At 40.3% G+C, this 22,901-nt stretch overlaps 1 protein-coding gene across 3 annotated transcripts in view; it reads left to right on the top strand.

The window, feature by feature from the left end:
- LOC145978003 (uncharacterized) overlaps nt 1-20,144 on the top strand; it is a 34,026-nt gene extending 13,882 nt beyond the window's left edge. For all 3 annotated transcript variants that reach the window (XM_083110372.1, XM_083110374.1, XM_083110373.1), the window contains exons 8-15: nt 3,045-3,106; nt 3,925-4,284; nt 6,132-6,254; nt 10,503-10,688; nt 12,219-12,403; nt 13,230-13,382; nt 18,627-18,722; nt 19,526-20,144. In XM_083110372.1, the coding sequence (XP_082966498.1) occupies nt 3,045-3,106; nt 3,925-4,284; nt 6,132-6,254; nt 10,503-10,688; nt 12,219-12,403; nt 13,230-13,382; nt 18,627-18,722; nt 19,526-19,778 (1,418 nt within the window). In that variant the 3' untranslated portion in view covers nt 19,779-20,144. The remainder of the gene's footprint in view (nt 1-3,044; nt 3,107-3,924; nt 4,285-6,131; nt 6,255-10,502; nt 10,689-12,218; nt 12,404-13,229; nt 13,383-18,626; nt 18,723-19,525) is intronic.
- Nucleotides 20,145-22,901: the final 2,757 nt, after the last annotated feature.

The following is a 22,901-nucleotide window of genomic DNA, read 5'->3' on the forward strand; positions in this document are numbered from 1 at the left end:
TAAAATGTTCGCCCTAATTCAATTTGTTCATAGATGTTTCCAGAGATTTACCCCCTCCCCTCCCCTTCACGTAACATTTCAGTAGAAAAAAGATGTCAAATGCACGAAAAGATGGAAATAGGCTTATGTGATAATGTTAACATTTCAGTCTAACGTTTCGAGTATTGCTTTCCGATAATGTTCAGTACTCTATTTAATCAATCGTTAGACAAAACACGGGATGACATTGAAAAACACAAAATTTAAACATATTATTACCAAGGATCATTTCATGGAATTCTTAAGCTAGTTATATAGAAATTAGGAACTCTTGCGCAATATTATTAACTGTATTTGTATGGTTCTTGTCGTAGGTGTAACTCGGAGTTAATCTTGGGGGGTGCACAATTCATCGATGAAATATCGGTGAGAATGCATTGCATGCGTGCGCTCTTGCCTGTCTGAAGTAGTAAGTACAGATATAATATAACAAATATCTTACCACACTGCGAGCGAAACGAGAAATAATTTTTTTAGAACTATTTCTTTGCAAACTGATAATGCATATTATTTAGCGACAATATTTTCATTTCACAATATTTCACGATGTTTACTCTTTACAATCATTCGGCGTCCTCTTTACCTCAGCACATGCTTTATACCCCCTCCTGTTCGAGCTTCAGTTAGAAAATATGTATATATATATAATTTTAATAGTTCTATGTTGCGAGTGAATTCCAAATTCTGCTTATGTTTTCAAATCTCTGTTTAGAAAATTCACAAACTGAAATACAGTAATGAAACTCTCTATTTATTTCGAGCATGTCCATGAAGACTTTAAAATATAGTGGGAAGTTGGGAAGAACGTTAGATAGATACCTGGTATTACTTTTGAATAAAATCGGTATAGGAACTTCATATTGAACTCTTATACCCTTACAAAACTTTGGAAAATACGCTTGGCGCTGTTGAGAGTTTATCTTTCAAATACTGAATGAGATACTAGGGAATTAGGAGTCATGTGCCTCTTTGCCTTAAAAGAAAACGAAATAACATGTGCAAATAAACGCATGGCATGTTAGCTGTAAAGGGAAGGCAAGGAATTTTCACATCTAAATTGTGATAATGCTTTATTTTCAATTACTTAAAAACTGAATAGCATTTATTTCCAATTTCAACAGAAAGAGCGCAATGAAACAAGCGATATCTTTCTCTCTACGTTTTCCAGCAGACAGTGGCAAGCGCCATCGTGCCCACCACTGGTGCGCCTATGGTCAGATATAAATTTGGGACTTAATGTAAATTAAATTTATTTTTATATTTAATTCCTTATACTTCCTTTGCTTCCTCTGAAAAGTCCGAAAAAATTAAATATGTCATTATGTCAGAGAACAGACTAGATAAAAAGAGGAAGACAATTTTTACTAAATCTATATCTTTGCAAACTGACAATAACTTTAATTCAATAGGGTTCCAGTAATTTCACAGGGCACTACGATGCTAACGCATTTATATTTTTATCTGTTTTGCTTGTTCGGCAGCCCATTTGTCCTTTGTGCCCAGGCAACCGCCCCCCCTCATTTTTACAACTTTCTTTTTAATATATAATTTATTTTACAAAGGCAAGAACTCTTAGAGCCACACAAATGGTCACATACATCAACTATAGATGTGAATGAAACACTTAGGTTCTTCATGAAATACTTGCCGCTTTATATTAATTACTCGGTCAGTAAATTTTTATATTGGTACTTATGAATATTCGTTGGAAGAAATTGTGCCTACATATAGTGTCACTGCTTTTCTACTCTTCTACTCACTACTTTCGGTTTCTTTCTGTCTGGTTTCATTTTATCTATCTTCTTCAGCCAATTTTACAGTAATTTCAGACATTGTTACACTAAGCAGAACGACAACACACGAACTGAGATGCCACACTGAGACTGACCTAAGGCATTTGACTGTTCCCTTCTCTACCACTCCAAAATCATCCATCTCACCAGGCACCTGAAATACCATTACATGAAATTTGTTTGCTATGGATCAACAGGTTTCATCGACACAATCTCGGAACTCTTCAACATAAAAAATAAAACATTTGGGAAATTCCAAATAATTGTGTTTTAAAGGGGCTACTTCTTGATATTTTCTGCACTTTAACTATGTGAAATTTCTTGAGAATATGAGTTTTTTATTCCAGAATGCAAAAAAAAAAATTAATTAAGGGAATGAGTGTAGTAAATTTTTTGTCTTCTCGTTTAAAATCTAAGAAACTAAAAGTTAAAATATACAAAACAGTAATTTTGCCTGTAGTATTATATAGTGTGAAACTTGGTCCCTTACATTGAAAGAGGAACATAAATTGAGAGTATTTGAAAATAAGATCCTTAGGAAAATCTTTGGACCTAAAAGGGATGAGGAGACAGGTGAGTGGAGAAGGTTACATAATTTAGAACTACATAATTTGTACTCATGTCCAGATATTATTAGAATAATTAAATCAAGAAGACTTAGGTGGGCAGGCCATGTGGCACGAATGGGAGAGGAAAGAGGAGGTTACAGGATTCTTGTTGGGAAACCTGATGGTAAGAGACCTGTAGGAAGGCCAAGACGAAGATGGAGGGACAACGTTGAGATGGACCTAAAGGAAATCTGTAGGGATGCGAAAGAGTATATAGATCTTGCTCAGGATAGGGACAGATGGAAGGCCTGTGTTGCTGCAGCCATGAACCTTCGGGTTTAAGAAGGCTAGAGAGTTAGTTAGTGTAGTAAAATTCGAGATTTTCAGTGTCGGGTGAACATTACCCGTGTAGAAAATGTCGCGACTAGTCGGGAAATGGCGACTTTTTATCTTTCCGATAAACGTCAGCATTAACCTCCCACCCTAAAAAAAAGGGTCCCGCATAGTAGGTTAGCGCCACTTGTCTCCTTTGTGTTGTCCTTCGTAGCATTTTAACTTATCACCATTCATCCACATCTTCGCGATTAGCCAAAAGCGACAGAAAAGCAAAGCAAAATAATAAGAAAAACTTATTTTTCAGTAACTTTTACACTTCTTGTTTCAGAGAATATCCCATTTGACGAATTGGTAAAAGGAATGAAGCAGATGGACAGTATAAAAGACCAGGTGAGATTATGTATATGTTTAATTATATTCATATAATATATAAATCAGAGGATTAAACATAATTTTAAATCTGAGGGTTGTAAAGGTATTTCAGGGGACGTAAATTTAAATTCAGTGCCAGAACGACCGCAAATTAGGAAACAAAATATTTGGTGTTGCGAGAAATTTGGCAAGAATATTCAATTCACATTCCAAGTTGAAAACATCAACCATCAAGAAATTATCTGTTGTACCAGCAAACTAGTCAAGAGACCACCAAATAAAAAATAAAAAATCTGTTTGTTTTTTTATTATTTTTCTCGGAAGTCGAATATTTTGGTGCCGGGACATTTTACTGCTAGACATTTTTCTATTAGTTTTCACTCTTTTGCAAACATTTTCACCTCTGACCCCTGATTCACTTTCAGTGACTGTATATTCTGAATGTCGTCCTCGTCACTTAGAAAATGGTTTCAAAAAATGATTAAGTGTACTGGCGGTTTTCTCTGAAGCAGTGCAAGGCCCGCGTCCACACTAAAAAAAAAGTGATGAAGTGCAATATAGGTAACAAAGAATTGTAAAAAATGTTATTTCGATGTAGATTTTAACTTTTTGAATAAAATTATAGATATAACTGACTTGGAATTTGTCACTTTTTTCCCGTTAACTGTGCCTATTTTTTTGTTTTGCTTTTATTTTCCACATATAAAAGGCTCTTTGCCTACCTATTTGAACAAAATAAATGCCTGAACTTCCGGACTATAGCAATAAATTAACAATAAATATTAAGTTTAATGACAAAATATGTCAAAAAAATATATATTTACGTTTCATTCCAGCTTGCCATACTCTATGCAGCAGAGGGTGAAGGTGAAGGTGAAAGTGAAGGTGAACGTGAACGTGAACCTGAAGGTGAACGTGAAGGTGAATGTAAATGTGAACGCGAAGGTGAAGGTGTAACTAAAGCTGAAAGAAGCCTTAGAGGAAGCAAAGACAGTGAGAAAAGCAAAGAAGGAAAGAAGGAATCGAAAGGATCGAAAGAGATGGTACTCCCGCATATAAAACGCATGGACGAGGCTCTGGCGTCACAGATGGACAACTTCCAGCGCCAGTTGGACAATCTGGAGAACGAACTCGGAGTCGTTATGGAGAAATTGAATTCTGGAGGCTCGATGCTTGGTGGTGAAGTATACGGACAGGTGAGCTTTTATTTTTCTTGCTCAGTAGTTTTAAAGTGCCCAGCAACCTTCTCTTTATAACTTGTCTGTTCTTATGTGAAGTTCTACCGTTGATTTGTCTACATATGTAATGTCAGGATCTCGATTTCAGGGGGTGCTGATGGGGTGTGGGGCTCACTGTGAGGGGTGCAATGTGTATTGCATAGAAAAACCAGTTCTTTCTTTTTTATATTTAGTCTTAGTGTGGCTCACTGGCAGATTGCTATTGTTATAATCCGTATAGCTGTTCATCGCAGTGTAAGATCACTTCAGTGGCATTTAATTATACTTTTCAGAAGTGTTATGGTAAGTATACTTTCAGACGGAAGCGACAAGCGAAAGCATCTGAATGGTCAGCTGGTATTGTACATTTTTTTGTCAACAGAGTAAGTGTGAATGGGAAGACGAAGTGTTGTATATACATAGAAGTACATACTTAAAATATGAAAGGATGATTTTTATAAATTAGCAGATAGACCGTTATATTTTAGCTGTCGAATATTCTAAATTTTAAGCTAACTTCTTCCAGTTTTCCAAAATTTGTAAACTGTACATCAATAATAATAACAACAACAACTTATCCTAAAATTAACAACATGAGGTAAATATGTTAAGAAATAAAAAGGAACATTGATTTTTCGGCGTCATTGTTTTCTCAAGATCGGTGTTATTTTTTACGTTTCTATGTTATTTCCCCCAAAATTCGCAGTTTTTATTTTAGCACACTTTTCTGCCAAATATACCTAAAAACATGTCTTCATTGTGTTTTAAACTATTACTTTAATTTGTAAGTCACATAACCTATGTTATTCTCTATTTTTGGGCGACATATATAGCCGGCAACCGAGGCGAAGTGGTTAGCACATCGCGCTGCCACGCCGGGAATCTCGGGTTCGAATCCCGGCCTCGGCATGAATATCTGTGTGTCCATTCATCAATTTCATCATATCATCACTCATCCCCATCTTCGCAAATTAGTCAAAAGTGGCACAAAAAGCGAAGTAAAATAAAGCAAATCAATCAATCAATCGGGTGACATATACCAATCGATGTTACGGCTCCTGTGTGACCCGTCGCTTTATTCGGTGACGCAAAACGTTCCGATAGAGGTGAAAAATCGTAGGACACACCATGGGCGTCCGGAAGGGGGGGCAAGAGGGAACCGTGGCCCCCCTGGAAAATGAAAGTCAACCAAAATTATATTTCACACATATAATTTCATTTCAGCCACAACAATATGTGCTAATTATTGCACGAACATGATAAATTCAAATTTAAGCAATGTTTTATTGAGGGAACAACACTATTATTGAGGAAAATGTGCCTTGTTTTCCTCCCCCCGGAAGAAAATACCTTCCTTGCCCCTCCCTGGAAAAAATCCTGCGGACGTCCATGGGAGACACCCATTTACACGTGGTTTCATGTAGCTGTCTGGATTATTCCATTCATATTACGCACTATAGTTTTTTTGGGGATACAATTTTGGGAAAGTGTGTACGTCATACACGCGTTAATATGGTAGGCTACGTTTTATTTTTTTAAAGCCTAAAACACGAGAAATGTTGAATTATCGGGGTATTTTTCGTTTTTTAAGCACGAAATATGTTGAAATTCGCTGAAACACCCACGACACGCATTGCTATTTCGAATATATGAAAAATCGGTTAAAACATGCTACCGCACATACATAAACACATTTCTTGTAACACCAATTTTCAATTTCTTGACGATTGCGTCTACTTTCCAATGTGTCACTTCTTACGCCAGTCAGGCACTCTGTGCTTGATATGCTACTTTTCCATGAAGTAATGTGAACGTCTCTCACTCAGGACACGGCAGGAGTTGGCGACGTGTTGGCCAAGATCCAAGCGATGCAGGCAGAGGTTGATAACTTCAGAACGGCCATCAACAGACTCTTGGGTGAAGACGAGGACAGACAGGCCCATATTAATGTAAGTATCTCACCATAACGTCTGTATCGCCTACACACATGGAATTGAATTCATATACGAGTAGTATGCTGTTTCTTAACTATGTGATAAATACAACTGAAAAATCATTCGTTCCATTAATGGTCCAGTCACTATAATATGCAGCCCTGTGGATTAAAGAAAGGGGCTGTTTACCCACTGTACCCCCTCGAGAATTACGTCGAATTTTCTTTTAATCGACAGATTTTAATGTATTATGTAATGTAAAAGTGGTTCCAGCTTTAGGAAAGCACAAATAACGGAGATATTTGATGCCAAAGATTTGCCCACGTAAGTAAAAACCTGCAATTTCAGAGCGTTCTCGCCGATTTTTGTTAGTAAGAACCAGTGGCGGCTCGTGGTGAACCGAAGTGGAGGGTCGACAGCTTACAAATTTGCTCTACTTGTAATGTGAGTTTAATTGATTAATTTCGTATATAACAGCCAACATGATAAGAAATTGATATAGCTATTCGTCTTTACCGAATATCATGTTTTGCACGTTTGCACATATTATGATAAATTAATAATTATTTAACAGTAATGCGAAGATTACGAAAGATGGAAGAAGAAATAGAGTTCTAACAGATTTAGTTGTTTTTTTTTTTAACTTAACAGAGGGGAAAATTGATAAGCACAATGACGAATATTTATGTGCATTAAAGTGAAAATTTCTAGTAAAAATGTTACACAAAAAACGTTTCCTGTCCAACATGACTAATTAATATATGAAATAGGGCAGCAAAGTAAATATCTCACTGGAAAGGTGATATCTGCGTTACCAGAAGCTCAAGTTCTACAGTAAAAACTTCAAACTTACCGGAAATCTTCTTCAGACATGCTTGTTCTAGATTCAAATTCGGACTAGGCCGGCCTAGGATTTTTATGTTTATTTTATTCATCCAGACTTCTGGTAGAAAAACTTCGCACCAACAAGTTCTCCACATAGCTCATCGCAACAAACGCACAACTACAGCACACTACCGAAAAAGCTTCACTTTTCCATGGAAAACGAAGAAACAACAAGCAAAGAGAATCGAGTATTCTCTTTGCAACAAGTGTCAATGCTATCGTCTACCCATGCAGTCATTTTATTGCCTCAGGGTTGCCAGACAATTTTGCCAAATTTTCAGAAATTCGTAGTACACAGGTTCCTGTAGCGGCTCTTGGTGAGTTTAGATGACTAGTTTCTAATTTATTTAACAGCCGGCTTGAAAAGAAATTGTGAAACTTTGTCACACTATCAGGGTTTTTTCAAAACGTGCTAATCAAAACATGTAATTAAATCTAATTTTGTGAGTAACACGAAGCTGTAGCCGACTTCCGTGGCTAGCATACAGCATTGGAAAGCCATGGATCCTGGGTTCGAATCCCTGCCTGGACATGGGTGTTCTTTGTGAGTGCCCTTCCATCATTTAATTATCACTTATCCTCATCGTCGGGATTACCGAAAAGTAGCACCTGTCTGTACTTTTTCAGTTACCGATATTTTCTTTCCTCATTGGAAATTGCATTATTTATTGCTCTATGGAATACAGAATGATTTTTTTTCGACGGTTGGTAATTTTCCTTCTTGTGTTAACTTCATTGCTTCTGGCAACTCTTCATTGTTTACCGTTCGCCTACGGGGTTGGTTTCGGACGACAAACCCTCCGTCCTCCCAGCCACAGATCCCGCGCGTTATTCCGATGGCGTGCAAACTTCGCAATTGTCGCGGAAGAATGAATACAGAACCGACTAACCAACGATCTATAAGCAACGGAATATTTGTAATTCAGACAATGTAAAAGATAATATATAAATGTTAAAGTAATGTTTGTTCACTTGTGATTACACACGGCAGTGCGGCGTCCGTATCGTCCTTATGAGCGGCCGCCCCTGGTAAGAACTGTTTGTATGCACACTAAAATAGCGTAAGAACACGTCGGAAATAACTATCAGTACCAAACCTAACAATACTAGCGCCTAACTGTTGTGTGGTTTTTACGCACACAGCTGGAAATCGGAAAGTAATTCAGTGGCGAAGATATAGTACAAGCAAAGCAAGCACTGCTTGCACTATTAAAATATTATTTAATGTACTTAACGTTGAGTGCATTATTTATTTTCTATCGCACTCGATTTCGCGAAATTTTACGGCCGCAAACTCTCTCCGCAGCCCGTTGGCAAGCAGCAAACTCTCTGCTTGCAGCCACTGTGCGGGAAACCAACGCTTCTCAAGTATCATATGGCGAAGGGTAGATGCTGGTGAAGGTAAGGTCCCCAAACCACTAATAAAAGCTCTGCTTTTCGGAGCTTTTCGGCTTCTCGAAAACACCCGAGCCAAGCAGAAAGCAGACACTACTATCAGAAAACATAGAAGTGTTAACATGATCTCGAAGATGTATATTTGCTTTATTATAGACACAGAATTATTGAAATAAATTAATATAACTGTTCCAAATTCCATGTAAACTTTAAAGCATTACTTTGAGTTTCAAGATTTGTAAAACGTGTCAATAATGTCGACGTTCAGGGATTAAGACAAACATGGTGTTCCGGCACTGGGGAGCGCTGGAATCTACAGAACAGCTGGCTGTTGTCCGCTTCACACTTCTCTTGTCTCAAATTACAACGCACGCCAGTGTTGACAACTACCAAATAATTTACACTATATTTATCGTAAGTTTTCATACAAACAATAAACTGATGTTTTTTCGATAAAACGTATGTAAAACAAAAAAAAAAGCAATGAAACTCTCTTCTGAGACCTGCAAATAGCAAAAACGTTAAGTCATAAATGCTATCCAACTCGAAATATTATTTTTATTAATATAATACATTATTAAAAAGAAGAACCAGCGCATGTTCTTCCTATTGTAATGACCTATTATTCGAAAGCTTAATTAATTTTAAGCTTCAAGTCAGTTCTTTTACTCCCCCGTGAACATTACTTTTTACAACGAGGTTGACATCACTTTTCTGTTACCTTATGAGCTTTTCGGAATATTTTCCATTTGTGTGGGAAGAACGAGTGGTTGAAGTGAGTGTTCTCTTTTGTTTGGTGTGTTGTGAAGTTACGAAAACAAACATGGATATTTCAAATTTCGTACGGGAAGCTGTAAGTAATAGCAAGTATTTTATTATCAATAACGTGACAAGAATTTTGAACTAAGCAGTATGGCCGTTGAGAGAGGAGTTCATGGATATATTATTATTATTTAAAATGTCCTTTCTTTCCTAGAAAAACTGGGGCAATGGGCTGTATAATTTATATACCCCCCCCATTTTTCGGAGTACTGCATTGCTTTCCTTCCTCTTAAGACCACGCTTCGCTACTGGAAAGTATATAGTTCTTTGTAAATGCTCTGGCCTAGGTTGCTTTTTGCCCGGTAGTCGGGGAAGCAACGGTTGGGTTCCCTCAACGGCTTCCACGTTTGAAAGGTAACAATAGGACCTTGCCTCGGTGGTTGGGGGCGGGTCGTTTGTCGGAGGTATAAATACCGGTTCCGACTTGGGGGGTCTCATATTCTCATATCGCACTCGCAGGAAGTTGCCGGTTCTCAGATGCTCCGATACAAGGCCCGATCGATTAAGACAGTTTTTTGGATGCATCGATACATACAGAGAGTAAGCGCCGTATGCGTAGGGACCTCTGCGTGATAAACTGCGGGGGCGGGTTAGCGCTATGGTAAATAGTGCGCTCGTAAAGTGGAGTCTTGATAAGTGCAATTCTCTGTGTTTTGGGGCAAAAGGCAATCGGGAGCAGTTGATATTGGATTTGTAATGAAAAGATGTATATACGGAGAAGGGTGGAAGTGTAAATAAATGTTCTACATAAAGAGATAACTGCAGGAGACGTTAATTCTTCTCAACACTACGTAAAATTATAGCTGCTGTTGTGGAAAGTCGTTTTGGGTGCTATATTCACTTGCGCAAAGCCTTCGGGCTGTTCTGCTACACGGTAAAGTAACACGCTAAGGTAACAGACGTACTTTACTTCACAAGAACACATTTCCGAGAGCTAAAATCAACTGAAAACGTTCATGAACAATAAAATCTTCATAAACCATGCAAATATTTCACTTTCTCCAGGGGGTACAGAGGATCAAGGCTACCTAAAGGAAAAATCAACGAACATGTATTAAAGTGTCCACAAGAACACAAGTAACTTCTCTTAAATTCAGCTATCTTTTAAACAGCACACGCCACCTCGTCATGCTAATTCTTGAACCGTCTCCTTTCCCCCAGGCCCTACTGGAACAGGTGGAGATGCTGAAGGCTATGAAAGCGGACAAGGAAGACATCGAAGAAGCTTTGGCGGACAAAGCTGACACGGGCGCCGTCAACAGGAAGGTCTCCCACGAGCAGTTCGACGCCATCTGCGACGATCTCACCAAGCAGCTGGACGATGCGTCGCAGAAGCTCACCGATCAGGTAACGTAAAACCTAGTGCTTACTGTAACTTAATAAAAAAAACAACAACCATAAACTGCACTTTCTGGACTTTCGTATGGAATATTATGAACTTAAAAACCAGAAGGATCGAATGATGGAGGGGAGGGGTATCGAACCCAGGATGTTGTGTGTCGATAGTTGTGCTGCATTGCTTATGGCGACGGGAATTGTCCTTAGCCGACTGTGGCTTGGTTTCACCAGCATGGTTTCAACTTTTTCTTGCTGTAGCACTTTTCTCACTGTGTGTTTAGTTTCCTATTTCACTATCTCGGTTACTTTCCCTCACTCGAGGTTCTCTTCTCTCTCTCTCTCTATCTCTCTATCTATCTATATATTTATCTGTGTTCTGTTCTTTTGGCCTGTCTCTCATTCTCTTCTCTCTTCCTGTCTATTTGGAGCTTCCTTTCATTTTTCTCTCCTTTGTCCAAGAGATTCTATTCTTCCTATCTTCCTCTTACCATATACCTCTCTAACCTCTTTTATTCCTTTCTTTCTCGCTCTTTTAAGTTTATTTTCTTTTTCTTTTTCTGACGAGTTTCTTTTCTTGTTTTCTTCCCTCCTCAAGCTTTTCGTTTCGGATCATTCTCTTTCCCTGTCACTTTCTCCTTCTCTCCCCCTCTTCTTTATGACCAGCTTCTTATTGCACTTCCTTTACAATTATTCACTAAGAAATATTGCCCTTCATTAGGACACAAGGCTTTGCAACTGAAGTCGGCCTATTAACCTAGCAGAAATATAAAGATATGGCAGTGGAAGGCTTAAGCCGTAAAATTGTAGGTTTAGAAATTATAAATAAAAGGCTTGATAGTATAGAGGTTTATTTAACAACAAAATGCCTGAAGAGCTTGAGACTACATAAATAATGATTACAAGAGTATAAACCCCCAATATAAATACAATAAATTATAAAGAAACAATTAAATTAACCAATTAAATCTTTACATAATTTTAGACTTCCTTACAAGTTATTTTAACCCAAAAGAGATTATAGTAATGTCATTTCAATATTAATTTCCCCCCAAAAGACATATCTCTGAATAGAACAAAGTGTGCAGTGCTTTAACTAAAAATCCCAACTAAATACTCTACATAAAAACTTAAAATACTAAACCACTACAAAACAACTACTCCCTGTACTTTGTTCCATTCCGAGATGACCCCTTTCAACACTCAAAGAGAACTCAACTTAACGTGTTTTAACCTCTGCTAATCAGTGGGAAGTGAAGTTCCCACACGTGGTTTGCTTTCCTCCGACAGCCACGCCCCTTTTTTCAAATTAAAGCCATCTGGTGGCAAACGAACTAAACATTTCTTTCTTTTCACTCGTACACCTTGCATATGGTTATATCTTTTAATTCTCTTCTTTCTCTCTAATTCGCCATGACCCACGAAGACACCGTCATTGTTTTCAGTACGAACATTCCCCTTCAGGCAAGAGAATAGCTTTTAATTTCGATCCTCCTACAAGATTTTTTCTTGCCGATGTAATAAGCGAGACACTTGTTGCAGGAGACCATGTGGCAGCAGGCCCTGGAGGGCGTCCAGAAGGACCTGGGGACGAAGCTGGACAAGGGCGAGATCTCCCCCCTGAAGGACTACGTGAGGGCCAAGCTGAAGAACATCCAGCAGAAGCTGAAGGCCCTGGCTGCCATGAAGGAGGAGAGGGAGGCCGCCGGCAGCAAGAAGGTCCTCAGGTAACCACGCTCTTCGCTTATTGTTACTATGGAACGGATTTTTAGGTGCTGGCAGGGTTGTTAAAGGATGTAATGGATTCCGCAACAGAATCAGAACCTTTTTTCTCGCACAATTTAAATTCGGTCCAAGTTGCGTATTTTCTCATTTCCATACGGAGCTTGGACCGAATTTAAATTGATCCGAAAAAAAAAAAGGTTCCTGGACCGTATTTAAATTGATCCGGAAATAAGGTTCCTGGCCAGAATTTAAATACTCTACAGATAAAAAGGTTTTTTACAGTCCCAAACCCATTTACGATTGCTGATTTTCTCTCCTGGACCGGAATTGAATCTATTTAAAATGTCTGCACCTTTAACAACCCTGATTTGTTGTACCTGAACATATTCAAAAAATGTAATAAAATTCGAAAACATTTAATGTTATCATAGAGAGTTAAACAAAATTGAATGATTGATATGTAACAGTAAACTTTTAACCTTTCCAACTGTTTATCGTCCATGTTGAGATATGATGACAATGTTTTAACCAATGCTTTTAGCTTTATGTGAAGTGCAGGCTTTTACACTGTATCTGAGGAAGTTTTTAGTGCCTTTCCTTTTTAATGTTCCGTGTATATTCTGTGCAGGTCTTTCAATCATACTCAAGGAGTTCTTCACACCCATTTTTTAACTCTAAGGTAAGAGTTTTAGATCTGGGAATTTCCCCTCGTATATTCGGAAGGGTGTAAAATGGCCAAGTGTATCGATACTCCCAAAAACTTTAATTTATTAATTTATAATGGATCGAGAACGGAAGTAATGTTTATTTTTTCTTTGTTTATCCTAGAAACCTCAACTGCATCTCGTGTGACAAGGACGTTGTGATGAAGACTCAACTAGACGCACCTGGCGTCCCGGCGCCTGCCCCCTTCCCTGGGAAACAGGATATCAGGCCTTATCTCACGTACGAGCTGGATCTGATCAGGAAGCAGAAGAAAAAGTAAGTGAAACAGGAGAGAAGTGGCCAGCAGTGCACGCACCTGAGAATAATCAGCACAATGCATGCACGCACATATGCACATGTATGCATGTGTATGTTCCCGAGCATATGTGTACTACTATTCTTCCTAGGAATAGCAATGCAGTTACTATTCTGCCAAGAAGGAAAAAAACCTTTCTTGCTGCAGAAGTACGGAGAACTGTTTAATTCGATGGCCAAATTTCGCAAGGAATTTCTTACTTATTTTCTTACTTACGTTTTGCTCAATGATGCAATATTTTAATGCTACAAGCCCTCAAAATCAGCACGTTTTATACTGTCGTATGCAGCCATGTTGCACTCTTTCATGGCTCCCGCCGTAATTTATTTTTACTGTCTGGCAAGGACTAATGGGTTGGACGATATGGAAACATCTTTTGACCAGCAGAGTCACAGGCAGGGTGACGTCGCATGTTTCAACATGTTACGCTCCAACAACTGCGGGGTGTGAGCGACTCGGCACTGTGTCTGTAAAGAGACACACCCAGATGAAGAACCAAAGTTCACGGTAACTCCAAAGGTCCGCACTGGAACCATCTCAGGTGGGCATAAAGAACGGCTCGAAACACCGGATATAGGTTTTATATTGCTTTATTATGGCAAGTCAGTTGGTGTACATCTGGGTAGAAAGAAGCGCGAGACTGAGAAACCGGGTAATTGCGTATTTAAACACGGTAACTTCTTAAATATCCACCTGAGATCGTCCTTGCGAACTTTACTCAGTATAAAAACCTGCGGGTTGTGAACGACTTAACACTAAGCCTGTAAACAGACCCACGCAGGCGCGGATACCAAGAATTAACTTCCTTTAGCAATGAAAATTCGGCGTATTTATACCCGTTTTCTGTAATCTCGAACCCCTGTCTAGCATGTTATGTAGACAAAATCTTTCTCAAATTACAAAAAATGCGCAGTTCATAAGTTAGCTTTCACAAATTATCTAAAAGGTTCTGATCTTTTTTGAGTTAGCAAATATTTGTACATTGATAAGTATAAAAATTAAACATTCCGCCATAGTTTCATACATAAAGGTTAGTACATCTACATCTTTCTGATTTTTAATTGACGTTCATTCAATGACGTCATAATATTTAGTACATCGGAACAATCAACTCTACTCTTTTGGTCATAACATACCTTTTACTTTTCAACTTTTAAACTAGGCACCTTATACATTTTCTTTCTTTCTTTATAAATGATTTAACAAATTTATCAAATTAAGCAGAGCGTAACAAACTCCATGCTTGCATCATTGTCATATACAGAAGGTCGTTTCACGTCCATGGTAACAAAGTTAGAACCCACCTCACCTTAAGAAAAGCCGTGACTCCACGAGCGGTGGTGCTCCACGTGATACCCCTGTCTTGCAGCAATGGCCCTGCAGCGGAGCTTCCATTGGAGGAGACTGCGTTGAAGAACACATTGGTCCAAACGATCATATTCCTCCTCACAAGCTTTCCAAAGACCCTCAATTGTGCGGGGCCATCTGCTTCCCAAGGCTCGTTTCAACAACGGAAACCCACAAAAATCCATGGAAGAGGCATCGGGGGATTTCACAGGGATGTCTGTAAAGGGGATTGCATGAATGCCCGTTTCACGTGCCATCCGATCCATGTATGCCTGCGTGGACTTTGCCGTATGACTGGAAGCCTTGTCCTGGTGGATGACAACACGAGATGTGTCGCTGCTATAGAAAGCAGGAATATCATGTCTGTAAAGTGGCTCCAAAATATTCGTCTGGTAATAGGCTGCATTTATATTAGCATTTTTTTCCACTCTGCGCAGTGGAAGTTTGCCGTTATGGCAGTAACCACCAACAACCATGAACCCGCGTGGAAAACTTTCAGCACATTCACGTACCCACTGCATCACGTGGACGATAGTAGAAGGCCCTTTTTTTTACCACATCCCCGACAGATACACCCATGCTTCATCCAGGGACACCACATACTTCCAGCGGTCCCCTGCCAGATGGTGATCGTAGAGCTTCCGACTGTTGGTCTTCCTCTCCTGGACATGTGAGGTACGCAACTTATGAACTTGAGCCTTGTGCTTCCGCACAAGTTGTAAATCTTGAGAAATGATGCGATTTACAGTTGCAGGGAAACATTGCACTGCCTGTGCAATCACTCTTTGCGTTGCAGGGTTTTCACATCGCACCAAGGATCTCACTTTCTGCACTACATCGGAGGAACGCTTGGGCTTCCGATATGTCCGAGGCCCACTTTGACTGGTTCCAGCAACAGGTACGGTGCAAGCTTTATGGCGATTCAACACTGCATTGATGCCCTTCTTTGACACATGGAATGCTTTCATGTGGCACTGTTTAATTATCTGGCTATAACTATAACCAACGTCGGAAAGGGCACAGATGTACCCCTCCCAAAAGACTGGAATTTTTGGTGCCATATACAACCTTAGTGACAATGAAGTTCGACCAGTCACAAATATAGGAGTGCGTTGTGAAAGAAGGAGAACACATGCATATGCTGAACATATTTTATTCAGCAGGCTACATGGAACAAAGGAAAACATAAATTTCCGCTGCAACGCAGCAATGTATGGTGTCCACACAAAATAAATCATTTTCGTCCATCTACACGTGACATTGAAGTTCGACCACTGTTAGAGGGGATCCTGTTTACCATGGTGTGACGCCGCCCCGTCGGCGAATAACTGTGGCTATGCGTCGGGGCATGCTGCGGACGAGTCGTTCAAGGTATTCCACATCGATGCGGTGCCATTCCTCCTGCAGAGACGCGATAAGAGCAGCCACTGTCGTGGGTCCCCTCTGTTGCACACGTCACTTAAGAACACGCCACACATTCTCAATGGGCGAGAGGTCGGGACTCGATGTGGCCATGGCAGAGTTCGCACTTGATGGCGAGTCAACCATTCTCTTGTCAGCCGCGCTGTATGAGGCCTGGCATTGTCGTGTTGAAAGATGAGACGCCGCCTGTGGAACAGGTGCCTTCGCACTGTGGGAAGATGCCGCTCCAGTATGCGTGTATAGGCGTGTGCATTCACAGTGCCCTCACAGACGTGTAGTAGGCCAACCCCAGATGCCGTCATGCATCCCCATACCATCACTGACGCAGGTTTCTGTACCCGACGTGCATAACATTTTGCTTCATTCTGTTCCTCCTTCCGACAAATGACTGTTTTCCGTATTTTCCCGTACACAACATCGAAAATGGATTCGTCCGTTCACAAAACCCTGTTCCACTGCCGAAATGTCCATCCCCGGTACATTCGTGCACACCGTAGTCGATTGCCTTTGTTCAACATGGAAAGGAAGGGTTTACGTTTCGCCTTGTACACTCGGTAACCGCATCGCTGTAGGTAACGGCGAATGGTTCTGGTTGACACTTCAATGTGAAACCGTTCTCGAGTCCACAGTCTATATTCGGCCACAGAAACATGATTGTTGGTCTTGATATAGCGCCTAAATATCCGTAGGTCACTCACGCTCAGCAGGCGTTTTCGACCGGGGGCCTTACCTGGCTCTGTAGTACCCGTATTTTGGTGGTGTTTGATGATGCAGTGGACGGTTGACTTGGGTAAGTTCAGTTGGCGCCCTATTTCCCGTTCACTGAGTCCATCCCGTTGCAACTCCACCACTCTTCTCCTCACGGTGTTGTCAATAGGTTTGCCCCTGGCCATGGTGATGATGCATTGCGGTTCCTCGGTGCACAGCACGTGCTTATATACGGCGGACTCCCTTATCGTGTCCGTGACGTCATGCTTCCGTCGAATCCGCCACTATCTGGAATTTCCCGTATGGGTCTGGTGCCTGGTCGAAGTTCAATGTCACGCGTATAGTTCCCCGTTTTCGTTCTTTACGTGACCTTGGGTGCAACATGCTGGGATCACGATTCTTGCCTGCTCACACGCCTCCTCTTACACACATGTGTCACTTCTGCGGATCACCTATTCCACCGCCTATGCCTCTGTGCATTTAATCACGTATTCCTTTCTGGTCGAACTTCATTGTCACCAAGGTAGTAAACACTCACTCACACACCAACCATCGTCTTTGCAAGTCAGCACACAGTACTTTCGTCCTACTGGCTCTGGCTGCTCTGTGCTGTGCCTACGTGCTGCTCCCTGGTGATCGAAATCGTTACCATCAACGTGAAACAACCTTCTGTATTGCATACTAAAACTAACCTACATTGGATAAATACTCTGTCAATAACGTACTAAGGAAACTTTTTCCGACAGAAAATGTAACGAGCAGTGGCAACCGTGTGTCTGTGAAGTGTGGTTGCATAGATACAAGATAGAAAATGCAGTTATTCGTGGGCCCGTAGCAGATAAAGAGCTTCACACATCTTGATTTCGGCCACGGTGGAGGTGATGTGGTCAGCACCACGACATTTCTTTGGATTTTCATTTCTTGACACGTATGATGATTGAATTGTTGTTTTAAGTCCACTTCATGCACAGATAGGCTAATCTAGAGTGGACCTACAGTTTAAAGTGGGATCCGAGACACCATGTGTCTCCACCGGGTGCCTTGATTGCAAGGCGACGACGTTACCATTACGCCATCGGGAGGCTCACGTACAGTGGGTTGCTTGTTACAAAGCGGATGTTCCCTTGTGCTATATTAAAGGTTAACTTTCGGTACTCAGTATTGAACATTTTTCATATTTCCTCGTCGTTTCTGGTTCGATTCCCGGGGGAGGGGGGGGGTGGTCTAAGGTCGGAATTCTTCCGGCCTTCTCCCCGCATAAAGCGGCTCAATGGCTTACCCAGCCTCACAGCAATGGGTACCTGGAGGTTAAGGCGACCGGAGCGTGGTGCTGATTACATCACCTCCAAAATAGCCGAGATCGAGAATGTGTAGGGCCCTACCCTCTACATCCCCTAAATGTGCCTTCATGACACGGTGCTATATTCAAGGGAAACTTTACCTTTTTTTACCTCTTCGCTTCCTGATAGGTTAGATACGATGCACGACATTGAGAAAATAGCCCGGTCCGAGCGACTCGTGCAGCTTAGGAAAGTTGCATTAATTCATGAGGCTTCATTTGCAAGCGACACGTGTCTCTTGTCACCTGTCGCGTGTCGCTTCGGTCTGAAATCTCCCTAACAGTGGAGTATTTCGACGGAGGAACACCTTCAACTTGTTAAAATCTTTAGACCTAATATTTTCTGTTGGAAAACTATCAGTATCACTGTATTTTCATTTCCTTGCAGGCTTCCAATCGCCAGAGGACCACGTGCTTTTGAGCAAGCTGGGGCAGAAGAAAGGGCCAGGAAGAAGCTTAAGCCGCCGCCTGAGGAAACATCAGTGTGAGTTCAAATTACATTAATTTTCTTAACATACAGGGTGTCGCGGTACAACACGGACAAACTTTCACACCTCTTCATTTCCTATCTGTATTCCTTGTCTCTTCTTTTATAAATTTTTACTGTGTTACTGAGATGGGTGTGTAGTATTATAACAACTATGGTAGTACCGTTAGCAGTGGCGGCGATTGGATTCCAAAACAGGGGGGGCAAGCACAGTTTACTTCCCCTTGATACATAAGGTTTAGCATAGTTCGGTAGCAAAAGTGTCAAAAAGTGGGAGTCAACTGCCCCCCCCCCCCACTCCAATCGTCGCCACTGACCGTAAGTCTGAAATATAAACGCTTTTCTTTGTTTCTGTAATTACCAAACTGTATAGTAGTTGTCGTGAGCGTAAGCAGGATTTGTTTTTATGCGGAAGGGGGGAGGGGGGGCTAGTAGCAAGACTGCATCGCCCCCCACCCCACCTCTATCCAAACTGGCATAGTACGTTTCAAGTTACGAAAATACAGAATGATTGTTACTTTGTGTACTTAACAACATAAATAAAGTTCAGTTGGTTAATATTTAAACTATTTCTATTTAAGTTTTATTGATAGCCAAGCCCCCTTACCCCCAATGACTAGAATTACTTGAAATTAGCATTCCTTTGTAATAATTAATTAATTACTGTTGCTGTAATGAAATTACGTGTGTAAAATATGTAATTTTTGGCTGCGATTCGTTTTCCAGGGGGGATTAACCCCCCCCTCTTTCCCTGCATTGTGTGCACGCAAAATTCAATGTAATTTCCCCCATCTTTCCAGGCCCTTCCACTTGTGCAACAGGTACTGCGGAGGCAGCCACACCGTGACCACCGCCCAGCAGAGAGTGGCCAGGGTGGGCCACTTCTACAACCAGTATGGCCCCGAGTGCATCTGCACCCCGGAAGGGTTCATCGAGGGAATGGACGGGAACATGTACAAGGCGCGGGTGCAGCTGAGGCGCCCCATGACAGCCACTCAGCCACCCCAGAACCCTCCGGAGGAGAAGCGACCCGCCACTGCTACAAGTGGGTAAGATTTATTAATTATTTTTCACCGTCTCAACTCACCTTCAAACTCTCCAGTTAACTTGTTTCCGTACTTATATAAGAAAACATATTTCGATTCCCCAGTGTACATCTTTTGTTATTGGTGTTGTGGATCAACAAATCTTCATCCTGTTTTACTTGTATGCTAATAGTATCAATTTTTGCATGATGTTTGAGCATGATATATTTTTGCATGACTTTTGTGGATCATGTAGCTATATTTTTGCATGAATGTAGATATCTATGTAGAAGTTTGATATAATATAAAGTGTATTAAATTTAAGACTTTGTTTAATATAAATGTACACAATTATGACTGTCTTGTGTTTAAACAGACTTATAATGCTGAAGAAATGTTGGCATTTATGTCAGTAAATGATTGAAATAAATAAATGTATTTTATGATGTAATTCTTTCGTTGTGGCAAAATTATTAGTTAGTTAGGTTTTCGTAACTAATAAACGTATGTTAAAACATGGGTTCAGAATACATCTCGACTCGGCTCATGTGTTGTGTGAATGTAATGGTTTGCGCAATTTTCATTTGCTCTGAAACAAAGATACAGGTTTACCCCATATAATGTTTTTTTTTCCTCTTTTTTAGCAATACGAATGCACTTTATTCGTGTTGAAATGTTTATACATCGAGCAGAGAGAGAAGGAAACTCATTTTGAAAATATATTAATTTATTAAGGTGCCAATATTATACTTTGTCCATTCGGCACCCTCTTGGCCTCAAGGTCATTTGTAAAATGTGCGTCTCACCTCTCCGCCAACCTACGTACGTTTCTTCATGTGACCTCACTCTTCAGTAACGGTGGTAATAAGGGTTGCGTGACTTTCGATTCACCCTGTAATGGAAAATAATTAGGACAGCAAAGAATTGTATTTGTGAAGTGTGCTAATTGTTGTTATTTGTGGGCTGAGGAGAAAAGTGATGACTTGAGATGTGCAAAATGTTGCCAGCTGGTAGGATCACAGACACTATGGAATTACATGCTGTTTGATTGACTCAGCAAACCAGAAGGTCTTTCGGAATGCTGATTAACGTGACAGCAAGGTAGATGCGCATACAAATGGTTCTCCCACAACAATGCAATCTGTGGGAAATTGCCATGTTGTTGCAGACTTCATAACAGTAATGTCCGATTTGCCATTTCTCCGATTAGATTTGGAAGATACTTCCTTCCAATGCTTGTCTTACTTCTTTCCCTCCTAGTCTTGTTCTCTCTTTTATCTATTCCTTTCTTTCTATTTGCCTTCAATTTCCTATTTTTTGTCTTTACGTTTTCACCGTTTCATGAAGTATAATAAATCAAATGTCATTATTCATTACGTTCACTGTACTCTGTCCCTCCCTTGAGATACTTTGGGGACGGGTGGAAACTGCTTTGCCACCCCGCATGTCGGCGTCAATACATGACATCATGAGCGTCGCCAGAAATTTTCCTAGGGGGGGGGGGGGGGGTCGAATCGAAGATGTCGAGGACACCCCTCTCCTCAAAAATATTGTGATACAGACTAGTGGCATATGCAGAAGTTTGTCAAGGAGGGGTTCATTTTTAAAATTATTGCATTATCGGTATTTTAAATTGTTGTTATTATATTATTATTATTATTATTACTATCATTACTACTACTACTACTACTACTTGTTACAACCAAGTTTACATAATAGTTTGTAACAGTAGCAGCAGCAAACGCAGTAGTATAAGAAGCTTCAAAACATGTGAAAGATACAAATTAACAAAGATACAGTGTTGCAAATTATGAAAGTTTCGTACCAAATTCGATATCTCAAGACCATTTTTAAACAATGACGCAAAATGAGGTGAAATAAAGTGCTTCGTTTATAAATTGCCATAAATTGAAAAAAAGTAGATGGACAGTTCCAGGGGGGGGGGTCGACCGACCGGTTAGACCCCCCCCCCTGCCGACGCCCATGCATGACATGACATCGTATACTCATGAAATTGGTGTCTTCCAGACATCAAGGGAGATTCCATAAACTACCTAGCTATCGGTAATCAACAAAATGTATTGTAAATACAGTTGTTGTAAATACAATATCAATGCCCCTATGACTTTAAAAAAAAGTTATTTGTTCTCACTATACAAGGAGCAAGGTGTTTGAAGGTTTAACCCACTTTCGGTAATAACATTTTGTGATGTCGTTTCGCTTTATACTTTTCTTGGCACGATACCCTACATTGATTTTACAAGACGAGACAAGACATGAGACGAGGAACGAGACGGAACAATGTAATAAAAGTAATATTTTCGAGACACGAGACGAGATGAGATGAGATGAGATGAGAAATCGCGTTTCTTCTCGTGTGCAACACTAGCGACACGTCTAGCTTGTCGTGTCGCTTCGGTACGAAGAGGTGCATTTATTTCTGAAAGGTTCGTTACCAAGTGAAAAGTGCCACTTGTCTTTGTCACTGCGGTTGGAAACTTTGTTCCAGGAGACGGTAATTGTATGTGCACGATCAAAATCAGGGATGCAATACCTGTATATAAACAAGGACATATTTGTGAATATTTTGTACACATAGCAAATTTCGTTTTGTCAAGTCAACCTAATGCTCATAAAATTTATAGTGAGATCCCAACACCTGTGTAATGTGCCTATAGAAGGGGTCGAACACGGGATACCTTTATTGCAAACCTACAGCGTTAAAAGGAGGCCCTCTGCACTGTGCGAATTAAGCTTTTTGCTTTTTGGGGGGAGACGCCCATTCATTGGTGTATTTATAATTTCAAAATTACAAGATAATAAATAGGATATTGGACCTAATTTTGAGGGGGCAAAATAAGATATTGGACCTAATTTTGAGGGGACAAAATAAGACATTGGGCCTAATTTTGAGAGAGCAAAATGTCATTGGGCCTAATTTTGAGGGGCTAAATAACACGGGGCCTAATTTTGAGGGGGCAAAATAAGATATTGGACCTAATTTTGAGGGGGCAAAATAAGATATTGGACCTAATTTTGAGAGATGAAAATAAATCATTGGGCCTAATTTTGAGGGGGCAAAATAAGATATTGGACCTAATTTTGAGGGGGCAAAATAAGATATTGGACCTAATTTTGAGGGGGCAAAATA

This window comes from Lepisma saccharinum, chromosome 24 (assembly GCF_977018435.1).
Source record: "Lepisma saccharinum chromosome 24, izLepSacc3.1, whole genome shotgun sequence".
Taxonomy (NCBI): domain Eukaryota; kingdom Metazoa; phylum Arthropoda; class Insecta; order Zygentoma; family Lepismatidae; genus Lepisma; species Lepisma saccharinum.